The 19,925-nt window shown below is 32.2% G+C and overlaps 1 protein-coding gene across 1 annotated transcript; it reads left to right on the forward strand.

Moving 5' to 3' along the window:
- Positions 1-8,194: 8,194 nt before the first annotated feature.
- On the forward strand, positions 8,195-11,070 carry LOC133669549 (putative receptor protein kinase ZmPK1). The gene has a single exon (XM_062089739.1). The coding sequence runs from the start codon at positions 8,550-8,552 to the stop codon at positions 10,941-10,943; it is 2,394 nt and encodes a 797-aa protein (XP_061945723.1). The 5' UTR covers positions 8,195-8,549; the 3' UTR covers positions 10,944-11,070.
- The last annotated feature ends 8,855 nt before the right edge of the window (positions 11,071-19,925 follow it).

Below are 19,925 nucleotides of genomic sequence, written 5' to 3' on the forward strand. Positions count from 1 at the left end.
GAATAAATTCTTGGTCCACAAGTATAATGTCTTACTGCTATTGAAGCACTCGTGTATCTTGCAAATTATACAAGATCAAATATAGCTTTTGTAGTCAATTTATTAGCAAGATATAGTTTCATTCCCATAAAAAGACATTGGAATGAGATCAAACATATACTTCGCTATCTTCGTGGAACAACTAAAATGGGTTATTTTATAGTGGACCAAATTCACAGTTGATTGGATGTGTAGTTAATGGTACTGCAATTTCTTGGAGATCTATCAAACAAACATTAGTAGCTACTTCATCAAATCATTCAAAAATTATTGCAATCCATGAAGCAAGTCAAGAATGTATATGGCTAAGGTCAATTATCTAACACATAAAAGAAAAATATGGATTATCAACCACTAAAGATAGTCCCGTAATATTATTTGAAGATAATGATGTCTGCATCACTCAACTTAGAGGAGGCAATATTAAAGAAAATAAAACAAAACAAAACAAAACATATTTCACCAAAGTTCTTTTCTACTCACGAGCTTCAATAGAAGGGAAAAATTGATATCAAGCAAATCAGGTCAAGTGAAAATTTAACAGATTTATTTTTTACTGATGAAGGCTCTATTTAGATGATATATTATTACGTTGTGGTGAATGTTAAACCAACTATGAAATGTTGATTGAGATGTTAATGATTGCTAAACTAACTATGAAATATTGATTAAGATGTTGATGAATGTTAAACCGACTATAAAATGTTGATTGAGATGTTGGTGAATACTAAACTGACTATGAAATGTTGATTGAGTTGTTGATGAATGTTAAACCAACTAAGAAATGTTGATTGTGTAAGATGATTAACTTCGGCTAATGGCATCCGAGATGGATGGTCGAGTTATGTTTGATGATTAGCTTCAGCTAATGGCATCCGGGAAGAGGGGTCAGGTTATGTTTGATGATTAGCTTCGACTAATAGCATCCGAGATGGATGGCTGGGTTATGTTTGACATGACCAAAGAGTTGGATAAAGATTCCTAATCAAATTCCTTCATAAAAGAAAGTATATCCAAATGCAGTCTACGAGACAACTTCCAAGAAAAGAGGCAGAAGAAAAGTAATCCTAAGTCTTAAAACCCTTAAACACTTTTGAGCTATAAAGCATCCTTTTCTTTCATAACCCATAACCATAGCCTACATTACATGCTTTTAGAAGTCCTTTCTAATCAAACGCGCACAACCTGGGTTGATAGACGATGATCTTACTATCCATATTATGGGATAAAAGGAGTTATGACTCACTTTTGCCCATGCTAGAAAAACGTTAAATCCTAACACGGGACAATACTTTTTTCTTCACACAATTTCTTTCAAGTAAATACTTGAAACCTTTTGAAAACCTGAAATAGAAGATCACTTCTGATGAAAGCTTGGCCTAAAATACAAACAGCGTTCTAAAAAACTAACAAAGCCCTAATAGGAATTGCTTAAAAAAGTTTTTGATGTGTATATTGAAAGTTTCAATTTTCATGAACAAAACCAAGTTTTTTAAAGATTTTTTCTTTTTGAAAAGATTTATGTGCTGAAACAGAACCAAAAAGCCCTTAATTTGAAAAGGACAAGTTAAAGCATTGACAAGAGCATGATAAAAAGCAATGACAAATCATATATTTTTTAGAAAAAGGCCACCTGAAAAAAGTCAGAGACTTCTTCTTGAAGATGTGATGGGTAAGAGAGACAATGCGAGAAACAGATCTAGCATACAATTCCAACACGTGAACAAGCTCATGTCAAAAGAGGGTTTTGCGAAATTGAAGAAAATGATGGGACCTATGTTTCCAAACCAAGTAAGAATGCATGTATTCAACCTCAAACATTGCACAAGATTTTTTATTTATTATAGAAGAATTCTCGAAAACTGATTTAAACGAGTCAAAAGACAGTTAAAAGAAATTGTTTTCGTAAAAGCTTTGGTTAAAGGGAATCGTTATATGAGATTTAAGATTGACCAAGTTGTACATAGAATTTTGGTTCTGGTTAAAGAAGTTAGCCAGATGGGATCTTAGATTAACTCAACCACCAATAGAGATTTTGGCTTTGGTTGAAGGGAATCGCCAGATGGGATTTCAGGTTGACTGAGCTATATATAGAATTTTGATTCTGGTTAAAGGAGATCGCCAGATGGGATCTCAGGTTAACCCAACCACACATAGAGATTTTAGCTTCAGTAAAAAGGAATTGTCAGATGAAATTTCAGGTTGACTGAGCTACATATAGAATTTTGGTTATGGTTATCGCTAGATGAGATCTCAAGTTAACCCAATCACATATAGTGATTTTAGTTTTGGTAAAAGGGAATTGTCAGATGGGATTTTAGGTGACCGAGCTACATACAGAATTTTGGTTCTGGTTAAAGGAGATCACCAGATGAGATCTCAAGTTAACCCAACCACACACATATTTTAGCTTTGGTTAAAGGGAATTGCTAGATGGGATTTTAGGTTGACCGAGCTACACACAAATAGACTTTGGTTCTGGTTAAAGGAGATCGCCAGATAGGATCTCAGGTTAACCCAACCATACACAGCGTTTAGCTTTGGTTAAAGGAGTTGTCAAATGAGATTCCAGGTTGACCGAGCTACACAAACATTATCTTAGCATTGGAAGAAAAGTGAAAGAACCCTACCATTAGGAAAAAAAAAATTTAAAAAGAAAGTTTAAACCCTGCCATCAGGAAGAATATTTTTTAAGTTCTAGTTAAAGAAAATTGTCTGATGGGATTTCAGGTTAACCCAACCAAAGATAGAATTTAGAGGATCGCTAGATCGGGATCTCAAAATAACTAAGTTTTACATAGTTTTGATCGTTAGCTTTTGGATGAAGGGGATTGTTGTAAAGACAGAGTTTCAGATCAACCAAGCTTTGAGAAGATCAGTTTTAGAAAGTTCAGATTTATTTATCTTTACAAAACCTACTATGCAAAGCACACAACTAGTCTTTACTCTGTAAGTATTGTAAAGAGGAAGCATTTGTTGTTATCTATTTTTGGGTCCCCATGCAAAAAAGGAGAAAATAAAAAAAAGTTAAAAATATATATTCGGAAGAAAATAAAAAAAATAGTAGTAGTTAGAAGAGGATGTCGAAGCGCCCAGAAAATGGCAAAAAATTGGTTGAGGAAGTTCAAAAATACAAAGATTGAAATTTGATAGTATATTTTTTACTGATGAAGGCTCTATTGATAAAGAAAATTCAATTTGAGAAAGAAAAGTCCAAAATCAGATGTTTAAGGACTCAATTAAATTTTATTAAAAGTTTAATTAAATTTATGGAGGGTGTGATTACAAGGAAATTGATTTATAAGTATGGGGTCGAATTATAATTTTTAAGAGTTAATTTGGTCAAATCAGGGCCTTAATTGCAAATATATTGAATTTTGATAGCTAATTAGGGACTTGATTAAAGAAATCCAAAACTAAGGACCAAACTAGAAAATGAGCGTAAATAGAGGAACTAAAATTAATCGAATCAAGGTCCAAATTAAAGAAATTAGAAGTTTGTTGATCAATTGAGGGCAAAAAAGCTCAAATTCAAAACCAGTGACCAACTTCAGGGCTAATACTTGAATTTTATGCAGTTGAATTGATTCTTAATATCAAAATTGTAATTGAGGACTTGATTGAACAAATAAAAAATTGACTGATTTGGAAGTCACATTTTGGCGCCATTTTCTTTTAAATGAAACGACGTGTTTTGTTCAAAACGACGCCGTTTTATGCACTGTTAAAAAAAAAGAGCACAAAATGGTGTCATTTGAACTGTACTATGTATCTTCTTCTTTCTTTGGACGCGCATAGACAGGGGAAGAAGAAGTTTTTTTTTTCCTTTCCAATGCCTCTCTCCCCACTTGCCCAAACCCTGACACAACCTACACCCCCTTATGGCCTACCACCATGATAAAGACAAATAAAAGAGTCATACCCTGGGAGCGGCTCTAAGGTGGCTACGTAGAGGTCGCCTCAGCCACCTTACCTTGTCCCTATGATTGGACAGGGGTAAGGTAGCTCCCGCTCTCCCTGCGACACGATTGGACAGGGTAGGGTGGCCCTCTCCCCCTACCGCTTATAAATACCAGGGGAGGACCAAGAGAAAAAAAAATAGAGGGAGGGGTAACAACATTTTGATAAGAAGAGAAAAAAAAGACAAAGAAGATTAAAAAAAAAAGGAAAACAAAGGAAAATAGACAAAAAAAAAAAAACAAAGAGGAACAAGAAAGACAAGGAAACATAGCAGGAGAGAAGAATAGTGACCTCTCTCTCTAGTCTCTCTCTCCGCCGTTTAAAACAGTGTTGTCGTCATTCTACCCTGTCACCACCAGCATCATCATCAATGCCACTGCCAAGTCAGAAACCCCCTTCCTTCCTTCTCCTTCTCCTCCTTCTTTTTCTTCTACTTCACTCACTTTCCCCTCGCCTATCTCCATTGTTCTGCTAATGACCAATGTCGACCCAGACCAAAACTTCTGGGCAGGGTCTGACCTAGTTTCTCCTTGAGTAGAGTCTGTTGGGCTGACATCGTCCCACCCCCTAATCTAGGCCAATATTGACCCAACTTTGTTGGGCCAACCTCGACCTAGTTTTTTTTTTGGACTGACCTCAGCCTAATTTCTTTGGGGTCGAATCTCGGCCCAACCAGGGTGGGCTCAACCCACATATTTGGTTGGGCCCAACCCAATATATAATAATAACAATATATAATATAATATTATATTTTAAAGAAATGGACAAAAAAATTATGAAAAACTTTCAAAATCCTTTTAAAAAAAATTTATGGTTTTCTCGCGTATTTTTCTACCAATTTTGATTAATATTAGTTTCTATTTCTATACTGTAAAGATGCAAATCTGGTATTAAAGTACCTGGTTTTCTCTAAAATGCTGCAAAATTATATAGAAAAACAACAAAAAATATATTTTGTTTTTTGTTGTGATGTCGCGGTCGTACAAATTAATTACCCTAGCTTAAAACATAACACACAAAATAGTATAGAGCAAGTAAGGAATCGATCCCATGAGGAAGGTTTAAGTCAGATTTTTATGCTAGATGATATGCAATTTGGGGGGAGGAGTTGGACGTTATCTAGGCTGAAGTAAAAGAAAACAGAAAACTATCAAATGAAATTTAATAAAATCAGAAAATTATCAAGAGAACAAACCTTGATTGCAAGCACACACTCACCTACAGAAATCAAAACTGATCATGGAAACAAAACATCAATTTATATTTTGAATATTTATCTCTTCTTAACATTGGTTAGTTAACGGATCTGCCGTATAACTAACCCTAACCATCAAACAACCACAGTGTCGACACTAGTAATTTAATTCAATGACAACCTTAAAAACTAGATAAGTTGATTAATCAAGAAAACATAAATGTCCGTAGTCTATGTTTGATTTGATTGAATGTTCTCCCTACGATTAATAACGTAGATCTGCCACAATTATTAAACTCATTTGCTTCACAAGTTCATATACCACAACTCCAGTTTTGATATCAAACTTAGCAATAGATTGTCTATAATAATAACTTAGAGTCCGCTCTAGCAATTAAAATAAACAATCATATGAAAAATAAGCATAGGAGAACAAACATATTCATCATATAAACTTAAAAGAAAAGGTAAAATAAATCTCACAGTTCTTGAAATCCGAAGTTTTCTGTGTCCTTGCAACCAAGAAAAAGAGTTTAGTCTTGCATGCTTGTTGAACAACTAATCAAAAAGGAGGAATGCATGATTTCGGGTTTCATAGAGGAGCATGGCGCTTTTCTCCTCTTGGCTGCCTGCCCCCCTTCTCTTCTCTCATTCTTTTTATATTCTAGGAAACCTTAGTCTTTATTTTACAAAATAGTCCTCCCTTAAGTAGACAGTTTACATTTAAGTACTTCAATAACTATTTTTCTAAAAACAGAGAAATAGCCTTGTATGAAATCTTCAAGCTTTAACTTAGAGGATCTAAATTGTTGAATAAAAATTTGGATATCATTTTAAATGCTTCGGAATGTAATTTGGACTCGTTTCTTCACGAAACCTATTTGTTGGCAGAATTCAATTGTTATCTTTGAAAACTATCTCCATAATATGACATCGTTTTGGTCTGACATTTGGAGCGTTGATAGGCCTTGGAGTCAAGAATCCAACAAAATTTAGTTTGCTTCAATTGGACTTCTGTAGCTCCAGATATTCAAGTCGGAATGAACAAAGGTCAACACTGGCAGATTGCGAGATTTGACTTTGAAGGTTGTGATTTCATTTTTTTCAACATCAGAACGATTAGGTTTTACTCGATAAGATAAGGATCTCCTTTCTTAGGAGGACTTTTCTTAAACCTTAGATAGACCAACAATTAAAAAACACAACAATATCTTAACATATATTAGACAATTAAACAATGCAACTTACTTTAGGTAGGGCGTATTTGAGGTGCTAATACCTTCCTTTTAAGCAATCAGTCTCTATACCGAATTTCTGAGACAAGTTAGAGTTTCTATTGACCAAAACACTAGGTGACGACTCTCATTCTCTCTTTCTACTAATAAAAGACAAGAAAATCTTAGTCTTCCCCATTTTCCGATACCACGATACTAGGAGTGGACGCATCGCCGCGATGCCGCACACATGCAATACATTTTCCTTTGCTTAGGTTTTTTCCTATTGGGTTTTCGTTTGTAATGTTTTAATGAGACATATCTTTAGTATATGGTCATTCAAGAGAAAATGTTATAAAATCTTTAATTATATATATTGAATGCCTATCGAAATCTCTTAAACTTCATGACTTTTAGGTTTATTCTCTTGATTTTGCATGACAGTTGGATTTCCTAGTATTCTTTAATGTTTTTTATTTTTTCTTTTATAAATAGAGTATTTGTCTTGCATTCTAAGAATTGAAAAATATATATAAAAAAAGATATGAATTTTTCTTTTAAGTTTTATTCTGAATATGCATTTTGTACTTGTTTTTTGTTTAGCAATATGTAAATTATCACTAACAAATAAGCATTTACGCTTATTATATCATATAGAATATCTTATTATTTTGTAAACTTGCAGACACTAATTGCAATACTCTGAAATGCATCATCAAAGTGTGATAACTTCTCCCAACAAGCATAGCAGTCAAGGTTCTGATTTGAATTCTACGAGTTGTCTCTGTCATGATGGTTTATGAAAAGTACTGCATGTGGTGAGCTTGTTATCACTTTGACAGGAACTTCATAGTTTCAATTCAAACCTGGCGGCTCTCATACTAAAATTCATTAGACAAGGAGATAGCTTCTCCCCACAAGTATAGGAGTCGAGGTTCTGATTTGGATTCTACGAGTCAACATTGTCACGACAGTTTCTAAAGTCAACTGTGGTGAGCTTGTTGTCATCACAAATAAGAACTTCATAGTTTCAATTCAAAAGTGGCGGCCCTCGTGCTAAGTAAATTATGATAACATATATTTTCATATACCATGAGTTATGCTATGTGTTAATTATATAAGTGGGTATAGAAAAATAATTTTGAGGTGTGAAAATCATTATTTTTAGATATTAATTAGCTTTATTATATTTGATGCAGAGTTAAAATAATATACCTTTAGGTTATAATAAAATCTTGAAACTTATAAATAATAATTTTTATAAGTTTTTAAGAAATTATATTTTGTTTTTTATAAATATTTTGTAGAGAAAAAAAAGCAGAGAGATTGTGAAGGAGATAATACCAAGGGCCATTTATATAAATTTTAGTTTTTGTTTAATATTTAAATTTATTGATTTCATATCTATCATATTATATTAATATTATAAAGTATAACAAAATCACTTCCCTTTCCAACATGGGATGAAATTTATATACAAAATTTGAAATATGGATGCAATTAATAGATTCAACTTTGAGGTTTTTCTCTTACAAGCACAATAGCGCAGGGGATGGCAAAAATCTCAAATGTTTGTTTCCTGAGAAACCGAGAGAGAATTTAATTTTTTTAACAGAATTTAAATCAATTTATAAGAATCATCAATTTGCCGAGATGGGTCCTTGAAGCTGAAGATACACTAAGAGTATCTTCTGTTGAAGATTGACCCTGCTAATATTTGCTATAAGGTTTGCCCATATATATATAGTTCTAGTTTTTTGCTGGGCTAAAGGATGAAGTGTGAAGTGTCAGTAAAATTAATTGATAGTGGAGCCAAATAAACAGGGGACAAAATGAGCCGCACTTAGGCACAAGACGTCCATGTGTGATTGTTTTATAAAAAAAAGTCTGCCCCTCTACTCCTTGCATTTGTCCATGGTTGAGACCATCATCCAATCACCATAAGGCCGCTGTTTTACGAAGGAAAAAAGAAGAAGGAAGATGACATCATCATCATCATCATCATCATCATCATCATTGTGTATATATCTCTTGTTAACATAATTGAATTCCCCCATAAGTGATAAACTAGGATGCTCAAATTAATTTGCCGAAGTCTAAAGCTGTACACACTCCTGTTTGAACTTGCTTAAGAAAGATTCATGGCTATACCTTTTTTCTTTCTTTGTCTTCTTCTTCTTCTGCTTTCAGTTTTATCCTCTCCGTTCTCCTCTGCAGCACCATCTGATACTTTAAGCGAAGGCTCATCATTGTCAATAGAGAACACAAACGATGTCTTGATATCACAAAGTGGCATTTTCTCTGCTGGATTCTTCCCTGTTGGCGACAATGCATACTGCTTCACAATATGGTTCACCGAACCTTTTTGTGATAACAACTGCAGCGTGATTTGGATGGCAAACCGCGACCAACCAGTTAATGGAAAAAAATCAAAGCTCTCCCTACTTCATTCGGGTAATCTTCTCCTAATCGATGCTGGTCGCTCCATAGTTTGGGCTACAAACACTGCCTCGCAATTCTCCATTAAGTTGCATCTCCGTGACAACGGTAATCTCTTGTTGTATGAAAAAGAAGGTGGTAGAGTGCTATGGCAAAGCTTTGATTATCCAACTGATACCCTCCTTCCACAACAACCACTCACTAAAGACAGGCAGCTTGTCTCCTCGAGAAGTCGAAGCAACTATTCTTCAGGATTCTATAAGTTATATTTCGACAGCGATAACGTTCTGCGTCTTCGTTATGATAGCCCGGAGACTTCAAGCATTTACTGGCCGAACACATGGCTTTTGACGTGGGATGGTGGGAGGTCCACTTTTAACAGCACTAGAATTGCCTTTTTTGATTCTTTGGGAAATTTCACTTCATCTGATGATTTTACTTTCACGTCACCGGATTATGGAATGAGAGTTCAGAGAATATTGAAGATTGATTGTGATGGTAATCTTCGACTATATAGTCGCGAAAATGTCAGAAACAAATGGAGTGTTTCATGGCAAGCCATGTCCCAACCTTGCAGGATTCATGGGATTTGTGGACCTAACAGTATGTGTAACTATGTCCCCAGTTCTGGCAGGAGATGTTCTTGTCTTCCAGGATTCAAGGCCAAGGATTATTCTGACTGGTCTTTGGGTTGTGAACCTGAATTGAATCGTTCTTGTAGCAGAGATGAGATCAGTTACCTTAAACTATCTAATGTTGAGTTTTTTGGCTATGAATATGGATTCTTTCCTAATTACACATTGCAGATGTGTGAGGATCTATGCTCAAAAATGTGCAATTGCAAGGGGTTCCAGCTCAGGTTTAGCAGGCGCTACTATCCAAGTAATATTCCTTATTGTTACCCCAAGAAAGCACTCCTAAATGGCCAATATTCACCACACTTTGATGGAGACATCTACTTGAAAGTACCAAAAACATCCGGTCTTTCTTCTTCCTATAGGCATGTTGAAGATTCCGTGTTAGATTGTTCTGTTAAAAATGTGGCGCAACTGAACAGAACCTATTCAAAAAGCCATCAAAATGGAACTTTAAAATCTGTTATGTGGTTTGCTTGTGGGGTTGGAGTGGTTGAGTTCTTTAGCATTGTCTTGGTGTGGTATTTCTTGATAAGAAACCAAAACAACTTAGGAGCGGCTAGCCAAGGTTATTTTTGTGTTGAGTCTTGCTTTAGAAAATTCACCCTCTCTGAGATAAAAAGAGCAACCAAGGGTTTCACAGAAGAGATTGGAAGAGGTGGAGGAGGAATTGTATACAAAGGAATACTATCTGATGATAGAGTTGCAGCAATAAAGCTACTGCACGAAGCATACCAAGGGGAAGAAGAATTTCGAGCAGAAGTCAGCACATTTGGGAAGCTTAATCACATGAACTTGATAGAAATGTGGGGATATTGCGCTGAGGGAAAGCACAGGCTTTTGGTTTACAAGTACATGGAGCATGGATCATTGGCAGAAAATCTGCTTTCCAGTGCACTTGATTGGGAAAAGAGGTTTGACATTGCCGTCGGAACTGCGAAAGGACTTGCTTATTTACACGAAGAATGTCTAGAGTGGGTTCTACACTGTGACGTGAAGCCTCAAAACATTCTCCTAGACTCCGATTATCAGCCAAAGGTGTCTGATTTTGGGCTATCTCGACCGCTAAAAAGAGGTAATTGTACAGTCAGTTCAAGATTCTCACGGATAAGAGGAACTAGAGGTTACATGGCTCCAGAGTGGGTTTTCAACCTGCCCATCACCTCCAAGGTTGATGTTTATAGCTATGGGGTAGTGTTGCTGGAGATTGTGACCGGAAAGAGTCCAACAGTAGAGATGGAGCACCAAAGGCTAGTGATACAGGTGAGAGAAAAGATGAAGAAGGAAGCTGTAGATTCTGTGATAGAAATGATAATCGACCCCAAGTTAGAAGGAAAATATGATCGAGCTAAGATGGAAATTCTGGTTATGGTGGCTTTAAATTGTGTAAACGAAGACAGGGAGGCAAGACCGAGCATGAAACAAGTAGTGGAAATGCTTCTGCACCAAGAATCACCATGAATCCATCTTTCACTAGTTCTTCCTGTCAAAAATATCTGTACCCTAGTATTTCTTCCTTTAGGCATATTGTATTCTATATTTAGTACTATTTACTTCTGGATTTTAATAAAGCAATTCCTTAAGCCAACTGATTAACTAAGTAAAATACATAGGAAGTGAATAGTGGTAAGAATTAAAAATTAAAAAAATTATTATTTCTATAATTTTAGATTTAAACCCTGTGATTACTAAATAGTTACTAGAGGGTTATATAGTCGTTAACTTCAGGACCTATAAAATTAATTGAAGTACATACAAGTTGGTCCGGACATTCACGTTAATAAATAAAAATACATAAACAAGTATAGTGTATTTTGTTTTTTGTTGATAACTTACCATGTGAAGTAGTTTCAAGACTTAATATTAATTTTTAGTTTATTTAGTTATTTTACAATAAGCATGAGTTATTTTTTATTGTATTGTTGCGTATTTGTTAGTTTAGTTTGTATGCCCTTGATATATTGTAGGGTAAAACAAATTCAAAATGCAAAAAACAAAGATTTAGGTATGAGGGAATTCTTTGTTATTATTATTAAAGCCCAAAAATATAGTTGTTTGAAAAAACAAATTAAGATATTTTTTATTAATATATTTCTTATTAAATTTAATGAATGCAGAGTTTTTAACTAGAATTATTGTTTTCGTTAAAAAACAAATATTTTATTATTATATTCTATATTTTATGTGTAATTAAAATTTAAAACGTATCATCATAAATATGATACAATCATGTTAAAAATCTATTTGAAAGTTTTAAGAGTAGAAATAAAGAATTGAATTGAATTTCCATGATTCCTTGTTTACCAGAACACTAAAGCTACATAAAAAAAATATTAGTTCATAATATGAAAAATAATTTATAATTATATTCAATATTTAATTATAATAGTAGTTGTTCACTTTGTATTTTCAAGTAGAGGAATAATTGTATTAGAATTTAGATTGTAAAGTTCAAATAATATTTGGTATAGATAATTTGTATAGGATTAAGATTTTAAATTTATATACAATTTAATATAAATAAAAGTAATGAAATAATCAATGATTGATCAATAAATTAACAACAATTTATTATCATTTTTCTATCCAATGGATCAACAATAATGGTCCCAAACCTAACGGATCTCTCAACAAACTAAGATAAAAAATAAATATTTAATAGCATTGACCTGACATCAAATTGTGCCAGCGCTGACATAAAAAAACCTAAACTTGGATAAAATATATATATTTGTTTTGTTTAATTAAGGCACCAGACCGACACCAATTAACGGCTTAAATGCGTTCTATAAGTTCATATATATAAAGCCAGCTGTCCACAAATGAAGATAGTCAAGAATGATCATAAGATTTTACTATTTTATTTAAATCCAACATTTTTATATCTATATATAAAACAAATCCTGCAGGTATGGTCCGTTCAAAGCCACTGGTCAACTAACTATTGCATCCTTGCCAGCAGGTGATGTCAACATACAATGAGTATTGAGAACCATGAATGTGAATATGAAACGACATCACATTTGACTTAATCATGAAAATGAATAATTGAGATGCAATATTATACAGAAAATCAATGGGAATTTTATTTTGACTAATTCTAAGGACTCAAAAAACCAAGAAATTTTATTGAGAACCATGAATATAAATATGAATATGAATATGAATATAACTTAACATTTGACTTAATCATGAAAATGAATATAAATATGAATATGAATATGACATAACATTTGACTTAATCATGAAAATGAATAATTGAGATGCAATATTATACAGAAAATCAATGGGAATTTTATTTTGACTAATTTTAAGGACTCAAAAAACCAAGAAATTTTATTGAGAACTATGAATATGAATATGAATATGAAATGACATAACATTTGACTTAATCATGCAATGAATAATTGAGATGCAATATTATGCATAAAATTAATGGGAATTTTATTTTGACTAATTTTAGGCTCTCAAAAAAACAATTTCAAGTCCGATAGCTTGTCTTTATCAAGAGAGATATTATCAGTCGGAAAAGAGATCAGATAGAAAACGTTTTTTCAAGCTTCAATTACTTTCTTTCCCATATTATTCATCCTTTTCACATGTCATAGAAGTAGGCATTATTAACACCAAAATCAAACAATCACTACTAAAATATAAAGCTATTAGCATACTATTTTAGCAACAATTAACTCAATTGCTAAATTCAATAACAGATTTGCAACGAATTACATATATATTATTTTTTTAATATTAGCAACAGGCTTAGCAATAAAATATCCGTTATTAAAGACAACATAAAATTTGCAACTAACTATCTGTTGTTGATTGAAAAAATAATTATTTAAATCTTAACCTAAAACTAAAATTATACAGATAGTTGATTAGCTTTGATATTATAAGATCTCAACCGTTAATTAGCAATTCTAAACTTGCACTCTCTCCCCCTTACAAACGTAAACACAACAAAGAAACAAACAACCCACTAGAAAATTAATTAACTTGCAATGGATCTCTCCATCTCCTTCGTTTCTAATAACATCCATAACTATAGAAAAACAATTAACTTGCACTCTCTCTTCATTGATCTGATTTTTCTTTGTCCCTAACTTTTCTCTTCATCTTCTTCTCATTCGTCTCCAACATCTCTAACTTTTATCTTCATCTTCTTCTCCTTCATCTTAACAGATTCAATACTTCTTTGTAAATCACCAAAAACACAAACTCATGGCAACATCCCACTAGACCCATCATTATCACTATCGAACATCCTGATTTAGCTCCTCTCCTTGCATATGGGTTGGTTTTTGCACTCTTTTCTTCAATAATTCAGGTAATTAATGTTAGGATTTATTTTTTTCTTTGTTGCAATTTAATTTACACTAAAAAGTTTTTACCTAACTTTCCAAATCTCAGGTGTTCTTCTGTCGTGTAGATTTCATCTCGCTCGCTTAGAACTCAAGAACATAGGTAACAAAATTTTTTTATCAGTACTTTGAATAATGGTTTTAGGCTATTCATTCGATAAAATAAGGGTTTATGAAATGTTTTTACCATGATCTTTTAAAAAAACAAGACGACTGAGTATAGAGAGAAAAAGGAAGAAATTTCTTCATTTCCCTTCATCTTTTCTTGTTCTTCCAAACCTAAAAGACTAGGTTGGTTTAGGAAAGGATTTAAAGAAACCAAGTGAGTCTAAAGAGAGAGAAAGATAAGGGTTGTATAGTTAGAGAGAGAAAGGAGCAATTTTTGGAAGAAATAATACAAGTAACAAGGCAAACTTGGTTAATTAGTGGTGGTAAAGTATTTTTCTCGCTTTAATTTTGTTTATGTTGTAAAGTTTTGATAAGGATTGAAAATCCTTAAATTTTATACTAGATAGGGTTTATGTTAAAATAGTGTTGCAAGAAAAGATTTGTGTATTGATAGAATTATTTTGGTTTGAATGATATAGTTAAGAAAGTAAATGAAAGAAAATTTCAAATCAAATGTGGTTTTTCTTTCGTGCCAGAGGCCGGCCATGGGTAAAGAAATGGTTGGGTGGAAATTTTAGCCAAATAATGTTAATACTATTGTTTTAAATTTTGTTAGTAAGAAAGATTGGTTTAGGTTATAATGTCTTATAAAATTTTAAGAAATTGTTAATAAGAAGTTACTACATTTAGAGAATTTGGTACAAATGTTTTGGATGTAATGTAAGAGAGAATAGTGTGAAAAATATATACATGACAAGTATACATGGATGTGTTTAAATAAATTCTTAATACATGGAAAGGTCTAGTGTGAAAAGTGTAAATTTGACTACTTTAAACGTTGGTGTTGTTAGGAGGTTCATTTGGAGTGGAGCTGATACTCCCGAGAGCATGCGTCCTAGGAACTCAAGGTAATGGCTCGCCCTTACCTCTGAAAATTTTACTATTTCCAAATTTATGAAAAGTTATTATTTAAACATTAATTGTTAGTTTTGAAATGATGAAAATAGACACTGAAAGAATTGATTTGCCTTTGAGGAGAGATAATATGTTCAAGAAATTGATTTTCCTTCATGGTAGGATAATGTGTTCAATGAATTGATTTTCCTTTTGGGGCAGTATAATGTGTTCCAAGAACTTATTTGCCTTTGAGACGGGATAGTATATTCCATAAATTGATTTGCCCTCGGGGTGAAATGGTAAATTTCAAGATTTGAATTTAGCTTTAGGAGGGGTATTGAGAATAATTAAAGAGGAATAAATTTTACTATTGATGTAAATATTACGGGTGATACTTGATGAACTGTATAAATCAATCAATCGTTTGAGATTGTTATGTGATCCGATGGACCGATTCATAAGAGGAACAATAAAATTAACTATTATCTAAATCGATCGATCAAATTGGTTGACCGTTAGGGACACTAGCAATATCAGTAGTAACTGATCGATCAATTGGTTGTCATATGAACCGATCAACTGTTCCATCTGACAATGAACTACTATAATATTTATTATTATTTAAAGTGAAGTATTCTATAAATAAATGCTTATTAAAAGGAAAAAAAACTATGAGTATACATAGTTTACTTGATTATAAAAGTGGGGTCGTTACATTTGATACTAGAACATGGTTATGATTTAATAAATTTGCTGGAATGGAAAGTGATTGATAAATATTGTGTTATCATTGTTATTGAATGGGATGGTTAGAACAAGAGCAGGAGCGAGAGCTCAGACTCATCCATTGCCAAATGAGGTAAGAGGGAGGGCTCAAGATTCAAAGAAAGTATATTGCTTTTCACTCTCCAATAACACCTTCCTTGTCGATGCAAAGGGAGACATCTTCACTCATGGCTCAGGAGACTGTATGGTTTACAAGAGAACCCCTGATGCAACCATATTATTTGATAGTTTTACCTAAATTTACCTAATATTTTGTCTATGTATATAATGTCTTGATATTCTTTGTTTTATGTTTTCAAGGCACTTTTTGATATAAGATTCAAAAAGAAGTTAATTGGAGATAATTAGCAAATTTGACTTCAAATCGATGTTTTGCACAGAACATAAGCTCTAGAGATCAAAAAAAAGTGATTTTAGTGGCATTAGAAAGATAACATCCATACCTTTCTGTACATATATGACAAGAAAAATAAAAAGAGAGAGAGCATAGAGATCGCAGCCTTTAAAGACAAATCTCGTATTCTACCAATGTTGACCTTTGACTATTCCGACTTGAATATCTTGAGTTAGAGAAATTCATTTGATGCAAACTCAATTGTTTTGGATTTCTAACTCAAAGACTTGTCATCATACCAAATATCACATGAAAGAGACATGATTTTTCTAAGATGCCACATGAATACTGCTAGAAGACAGGTTTTGTGAAGAAAATTGTCCAAATTACTTCCCAAAGCATCCAAACCGACATCCAAGTCTTTATTTCGGCAATTTAACTCTTATAAGTCCAAAGTCAAAGTTTAAGGATTTTATACAAGGTTATTTCTTCTTTTTTAGAAAAATAATTATTGAACTACTTAAATGTAAATTATCTACTTAGATAAGGACTATTTTGGAGGAAAGAGATATTAAAGTTTCCTATCAAATAAAAAGAAAGAGAAAGAGAAAGGAGGAGGGGGGGCCAGCCAAGAGAGAAAAAATACACCTTCCTCTAAAAAAAACCCGAAATCATGCATTCTTTTTACTTTTTGATTAGTTGTTCAATAGACATGCAAGGCTAAACTCTTTTTCTTGGTTGCAAGGATACGGAAACCATTTGATTTTAAAAACTATGAGATTTATTTTACCTTTTCTTTTCAGTTTATGTGATGAATGAATATATTTATTTTCCTATGTTTATTTCTTAGAATTGTTTATTTTAATTGCTAGAGCGGACTCTAAGTTATTATTATGAATAATCTATTGCTAAGTTTGCTATCAAAACCAGAGTTGTGATATATGAACTTGTGAAGCAACTAAGTTAAATAATCATACCGGATCTATGTTATTAAACTTAGAAAAACATTCAATTAAATCAAACATGAACCGCAAACAATTATGTTGTCTAGATTAATTAACTTATCTAATTCTTAAGGCTGCCATTGAATTTTAATTACTAGTGCGGACACTATGATTGTTTGATGGTTAAGATTAGTTATACAGCAGATCTGTTAACTAATCAATGTTAAGAAAAGATAAGGATTGACATTTCGTTTCAGTGATAATTTATGTTTTAAATTCCTTCACTTATTTTGTAATATGTTTGTTTGATATTAAGAAAGAATATTTGTATATTGTTAGAACATTGTTACAATATCATGATCACACAAATCAATTACTCTAACTTAAACAAATAAGATAGTATAAAGCAAATAAAGGGTCGATCCCACGAGAAAGATCTAATTTAGATCTTTATGCTAAATGATTCAAAGTTGAGAGGGTTTGAGATTATCTAAGCTATGCTAAGGTAAACGAAATAAAATAATCAAACTAAATTAAATAAACTGAAACTTGTTAAGAAAAAAAAAACATTTGTTTTAAGTAAATATCCACTAACAGAAATCAAAACTGATTATTGAGATGATACGTGAATTTATATTCTGAATATTTATCTTTTCTTAATATTAATCAGTTAATCAATCCGTAATATAACTAGCCCTAACAATTAAATAACCACAACATCTGCATTAGTAATTTAATTCAATAGCAGTTTTAAAAACATGATAGGTTGATAAATCTAAATAACATAATTGTTTACAGTCTATATTTGATTTACTTGAATGTTTTTTCTAAGATTAACAATATAAATCGATCATAATTATTAAACTTAGTCGCTTCACAAGTTAAATATCATAACTCTAGTTTTGATAACAAACTTCACAATAGATTGATTAGAATAATAACTTAAAGTCTGCTTTAACAATCAAACTAAACAATTATAGAAAATAAATATAGAAAAACATTCATACTCTTCATATAAACTGAAAAGAAAAGATAAAATCGACCTCACAATTTTTAAAATCTAAAAACTTCTATATCATTTCAACAAAGAAAAATAACTTAGTCTTGCATGACTATTAAAAAACTAAGAAAGGAAAAATATAATTTTTTTTTCTCTTGCCACCACCCTTTTTTTCTCTTTCCTTTTTATTTTATAGAAAACCTTTTTACTCACACTCTTACTAGTCTATTTGTATCCTTAAAAAAAAAAATCCTTTCCAAAATAAACAATCTATATTTAAATAGTACAATAACTACTTTGCTATAAAGAAGGAAAAATAATCTTGCATAAAATCTTGAAGTTTTGACTTTGAACTTAGTGAAGTTAATTTGCCTAAATAAAAACTTTTTCCATACTGTTAGTAGAATTTATAAGTTGTCTTAGAAAAATCATATCTCTCATATCAGCTATTTTTCTATTGAAACTAATAGGTCTTTAAGTCAGAAATCCAAACAAAATTGAGTTTGCATTAAATGTCTCTAACTCAAGATATTCAAGTCAAAAAGACCGAATGTCAAAACTTGCAAAACGGAAGACTTGTGTTTGAAGACTGTGATTTCCATGCTTTTTCTTTTTTTTCTTTTTCTTGTCATATATGTATAGAAAGATATAAATATAACTTTCTAATACAACTAGAATCACTTCATTTCAACCTTTACAACTCAAGTTTTGCTTAAAACATCTATCGAATGTTAAATATGTCAATATTCAACACAGGTTGGAACATGATTTGAATTTTATCTTCAAATTACTCATTTTCAAATCTTACTTTCAAAAATACCTTCAAAATACAAAACAAAAAACATCAAGGTATTTTATATATAAAACATGAGCAAAATATTAGATAAATATGATTAAAACTAACAAATAATATAGTTGCATCAAACATTAAGAATGGAATTAGGATGAAATTGGATCTAGGATGGTTGGATCAAAAGTAAAATTTGAGATTGAATGTGTGATTAGAGTAAATGTTGGTAACATGGTATGCTTAAAAACAGGGGAAACTCTGCCAAGTTTTCCGCAGGAACTTATAAAAAAAAAATCATTTTGTTCATCTAAGAATTGAGAATGTTCATGAGATGTTACAAATGTTGTACTTCTACAATACAAAGTCAAAAGGCAGATTCAATGATTTACCTTTTTGTGTAACAACAAAACTTGTTTCGGATTTTAAAGTACTAAACCATTTCAAATCTTACATTTATTGGTTTAATGTTTTGTTCTTTGTTTTGGATTTTCTTATTGAGTGTTTAGGATATTTTCACTTTGTAAAAGTGTTTTTGTTTCTCTGCAATTTTTGTTTTTTTGTTAGTATCTTCTCCCTCTACATCTATTCCATGTAGTGGACCAACTTATCTTCTCCCTTTATTGGTGTAACTTTATTGGAGGTATCAGGTTTTCTGGTTTTCAAAGCCAAAAAACTGACCTAGACCAAACTGGACAGATTTGGTTTGAACTGATATTAGATTCAGTCCAAGTTAAATTTTTCAGAAATTACAACTTCCAGTTCGGTTGGGATTTTTGGGTCCAAACCAAACCATTAACACTCCCAAAGCATGACCATACAAAGCTTCAAAAATGAGCTTGTTAGGAAAAGTTCTAGAAACTTCTCTACTAAGAATGCAACACTCAACATTGATGGTCCAAATCTAAACCAATAACCCCAAGCCCCAAGTCTTCATGACATAACCAAGGTGAAGCATAAGAGAACATAGAAGAAAGACCTCAATAGTCCAAGTAATGTTTAGTAAAAACTGCGCATAGATGTCTAAAACACTAAACCCCCCAATGGATGATCTTTAAGTAATTTGAGGGTGGAAAGAATAATGGACCAGACGATCAACATAGCATCAAAATGATGCCTTTTAAACCCAAACATTGAAAAAAAAACACTTTTAAACACAGTGCAAATGCAATACCAAACACAGCCGTAATCTAGCACACTAAAGCATGCAACTGACTCTTTTA

The sequence above is a fragment of the Populus nigra genome, chromosome 12 (genome assembly GCF_951802175.1).
Source record: "Populus nigra chromosome 12, ddPopNigr1.1, whole genome shotgun sequence".
NCBI lineage: Eukaryota > Viridiplantae > Streptophyta > Magnoliopsida > Malpighiales > Salicaceae > Populus > Populus nigra.

Coding starts and splice junctions, on each gene's coding strand:
- LOC133669549 (XM_062089739.1), top strand. CDS start 8,550: ATGGCTATACCTTTTTTCTTTCTTTGTCTTCTTCTTCTTCTGCTTTCA.